The 3,692-nt window shown below is 51.0% G+C and overlaps 1 protein-coding gene across 3 annotated transcripts in view; it reads left to right on the forward strand.

Moving 5' to 3' along the window:
• SUFU (SUFU negative regulator of hedgehog signaling) overlaps positions 1-3,692 on the forward strand; it is a 105,156-nt gene that overhangs the window by 84 nt on the left and 101,380 nt on the right. The window contains exon 1 of one of the 3 annotated variants that reach the window (XM_007470411.1): positions 1-238. This exon is cut by the window's left edge and continues 84 nt beyond it. In XM_007470411.1, the coding sequence (XP_007470473.1) occupies positions 57-238 (182 nt within the window). In that variant the 5' untranslated portion in view covers positions 1-56. The remainder of the gene's footprint in view (positions 239-3,692) is intronic. The other 2 variants (XM_007470409.1, XM_007470410.1) reach the window with 2 other exon arrangements.

The raw sequence follows: 3,692 nt of genomic DNA on the forward strand, positions 1-3,692 counted from the left end.
CAGTGCTCTCCCCCTCGTCTGCCCTCCCCGGTCCCCCCAGCACCCTACGCGCCCCGATGGCGGAGTTGCGGCCTAGCGGCGCCCCCGGCCCCACCGCGCCCCCGGCCCCTGGCCCTACAGCCCCTCCGGCCTTCGCCTCGCTCTTCCCCCCGGGACTGCACGCCATCTACGGAGAGTGCCGCCGCCTTTACCCAGACCAGCCGAACCCGCTCCAGGTTACCGCTATCGTCAAGTACTGGTATGCCTTGGGCCGCGGGGAGACGGACAGGGGCGGGCTGAGAAGGGTTAAAGCGCTGGGGCCAAGTCATTTGTGCGAGAATAGGAAGGGGAAGGAGAATGGTTAAAGCTCTTGGAAGAAGGGCTTTCTGCTGCGAGGGAAGAAGTTAAGGCTCAAGTTAGGAATGGGGACAAAGGGGTTAAAGAAGCCTGTGGGTAGCGAAGGGTTAGCGAGGGAGGAGGGGAATGAAGGGTTAATTGGGATTAGGAGAATAGAGTGAATTGGGGGTGTGGGTAGGAGCGGTGGAGGGAACGACAGGAGAGAAGGAACTGTAAACGTGGTGAAAGGAGGGGGCGCCTGTAGGGGGTCATTAGTGGGCGAGGGGAAGCCGTGGGGGGGGGGCGGCGGCTGAAGTGGGATGGGGGAGGCGAGGCGGGGCCTGGGGAGCATCTGAGAAGGCTTTGGAGCCGCGCGGCTGGAGGAGCTCAGAGGGCACGAGACTGCACAGGGTAGGGGCGGGTGTGGGTCTGTGGGTTAGGAGGGGAGCAAGTTGTGAGCGTTGTGCTTGTAAAGGGATGAGGAGGAGGTCTCTTTTTGATCCCTTCCCGATGAGCTCAGACATTGATATCAGTGCAGTGCTTTTGCGTTTGAAGTTTGGCGGAGCAATTTTTCCTGATAAACTTTCTGCTTACTCTGCACAGTTCTGTTTCTCCATGCAGAGCTGCTTCTGGCTCTGCAGCTGCTTTGCTTTAGGTCACTGGCTAGAACAGAGGCAGACAGGGTCAGGGAGATCCATGGTTTGGCTCAGAATTGAAGGAGACTGCAGTAAATGATGAAGACCTGGGACTTGGACACGGAGGATCCTGCAGTGAGATGTTAAGAGGAGCTTGGTCCAGAGCTTCCAGATTTAGGCAGCAGTTCCTCAGGGAAGCTGAGGGTAATGCTCAAGTAGCTCTGTTAAGATCAGACCTGTGTACAGATGGGCTGCCCCTGGGGAGGGGATGGTATTTTCTAGTTTCCCATTTCTTTTGCAACTTGTCTCTTCCTGCCCGCTCTGGGCAAAACGTGTTATAGGGACTCTTCTTTATGGTCTTTCTGGACCAAAAGTTGACTGAGAATTAATTGAATCTGTCCAAAACCACATTCATGCAGGCACTGTATTAGATGAGCCCCTTCATTGACTCCTGAAATTCTGTTCAGGCAGCTGCTTGGGGTGTGGCCAAAGGGGAGGTACACTCAAAGGGGGAAGTGAATAGAGTGGATGTCTTTGCTGGTTACCTTTCCCTTTAAGAGTGAGTATTTTTCCTCTGTGACAACCTCTTTCTTCTTCTGGAGATGGCAGAAGCTAGGCTGTGTAGGGCTGAGGCCAGCTCCCTGTGTCTATGGGAGGATGTGAAGAGGCTGACAGTGTGAAGGGCCTGGGGAGCAGCCACCTGCTCCTTAGGGAGAGCCACGGGAGCAGCCTGCCTCTGTCTGGTAGTCAGGAGGAGGGGTGGCCAGTGGTACAGTTCTCTCCAGCAGGCACACTGTTCTTTGGTTGAGAGTTTTTCAAGAGAGCTTCTGAGTACAAAGCAGCTCTTGATAACTTAATCACCCATATTTAAATATATTGTACCACTATATTTAAATATGTATGGTGATGGACTCTATTGGGATGTGTCATGAGAAAAAGGGGACCTGCCACTGCCGTGCTGTTTGTTCAGGCCTCATTTGAGTATAAGGAGAAATCCCTACGGAGACTTGGGCAACTGTTATTATGTCACCCAAGTGGCCATGAAGGATAGAGTTGTGTGTAAAAGGTATTGAACAGGTGCAAAGGACTAAGACTGGTTTGGGAACCCTTTATTTTCCCCCCATCCCCCCAGGAACCTTTCTTTTTTCATCTTGTTGCAAGTTTCTTAACCAGGCCAGGACTTATCTTAAAAGATGGGCCAGCATCTAATGATGAATAAAAAGGATTGCAGGGCACTGTATGGAATTAGAAATGCTGCCTAGATGCAGAAATATATGAGAGGGAACAGCTCAGTGACTGGTTCTTTCTAAGATTTGGAGGGGGTTGCATAATTAAGATCCTGAAAGTAATTTACTGATAGCCCTCACAATTGGGATCCCACAGTCCCACTTCAATTTTCATAGCAGGATGTCTGACTGAGGCTGCCTCAGTTTGGCTGTGGCCCAGGGTACCTTGGGATTCTTTTTCTTGTGACAGAAGGGTGGCTCTTTGACTAGTGGTCCCTAGCCAACAGGGACATCCTGGTTGAAAGCTGAGACATGAGTGATCAGGTTGCTGAAGTAGAACCAGTGTCCTAGGGCCACTCCACTCTGGCAACCTCCCTGTGGAGTGAATGAAGTCAGGTGTTCAAGGACTTAAGTTGAGGGATGATCTGTGTCCTGGGATAACATCTTTTTCTAAGATGTATTTTCCACATACTCATCTGCTTCCCATCAGGTCTCTGAGTGAGTATAACAGAACGCTCTGTGCTTAGAGGTGAGGCTGATTTTGTCTGACTCTTGGTCATTCTCTGCAGTTGGAGTTTTTTTTTTTTTTTTTTTTTTTTTTTTTTGGCGGTACGCGGGCCTCACCGTTGTGGCCTCTCCCGTTGCGGAGCACAGGCTCTGGACGCGCAGGCTCAGCGGCCATGGCTCACGGGCCTAGCCGCTCCGCTGCGTGTGGGATCTTCCCAGACCGGGGCACGAACCCGTGTCCCCTGCATCGGCAGGCGGACTCCCAACCACTGCGCCACCAGGGAAGCCCTGCAGTTGGAGTTTTAAGGTAAAGCCTCTCTCTTTGATGAAATACCCTCTGGGAGACTTGGCCACAAAGAGGACTGCCAGGGGTATGGTAGATGGAGCATGGAAGAGTGGACGCAGTTTTGCCACTTGTTGCTGGATGGACCTAGGCTGAAGAATGGGCAGATATGGAGCCTGTAATCATTCCCACCTGTTCCAGGGTTCTGCAGTTATCATGAGGTCCTTGCAGGGGTAGCCGCCCTTTCTTTCCTCTTTTCCCCGACAAGCTTTTCTAAATCTAACTGGTTGTGGAATTAGTCAGATGAGTTGGCGAAAGCAGAGTTAAGGAAAGACATGGAGATTTGTCCCTTTTCCTAATCCACTCAGTTGAGATTCTAAGCTATTTGTAGCGACTTTCTTACAAGTCCTATAAATAACTTAGCAATTCCTAGCAGAGAATAAGGATTTCTACAAAGGCAAATAACATCCTGGCAAAAGAGGGTGAAACCAGACCTACTGGTTTTAAATCGTGTTTGAATTGCATGGTACTGGCATGCTTGCTGGGATCACATACATGTAACATGTCTTTTATTTGGTTGTTGGCATTCCTTCAGCATATGATCCCAAATGTAAAGTGTACCCCATCCTTGTCCCAGGAGCAGGCAAAGTTTTTGCAGTTTGTGGAACAGTCAGACGTCCGAGGCTCAAGTGCAGTGTTTGTGGGCTAAATGCAGACTTCCTGCTG

The sequence above is a fragment of the Lipotes vexillifer genome, unplaced genomic scaffold (assembly GCF_000442215.2).
Source record: "Lipotes vexillifer unplaced genomic scaffold, Lipotes_vexillifer_v1.1 scaffold916, whole genome shotgun sequence".
Classification (NCBI taxonomy): Eukaryota; Metazoa; Chordata; class Mammalia; order Artiodactyla; family Lipotidae; genus Lipotes; species Lipotes vexillifer.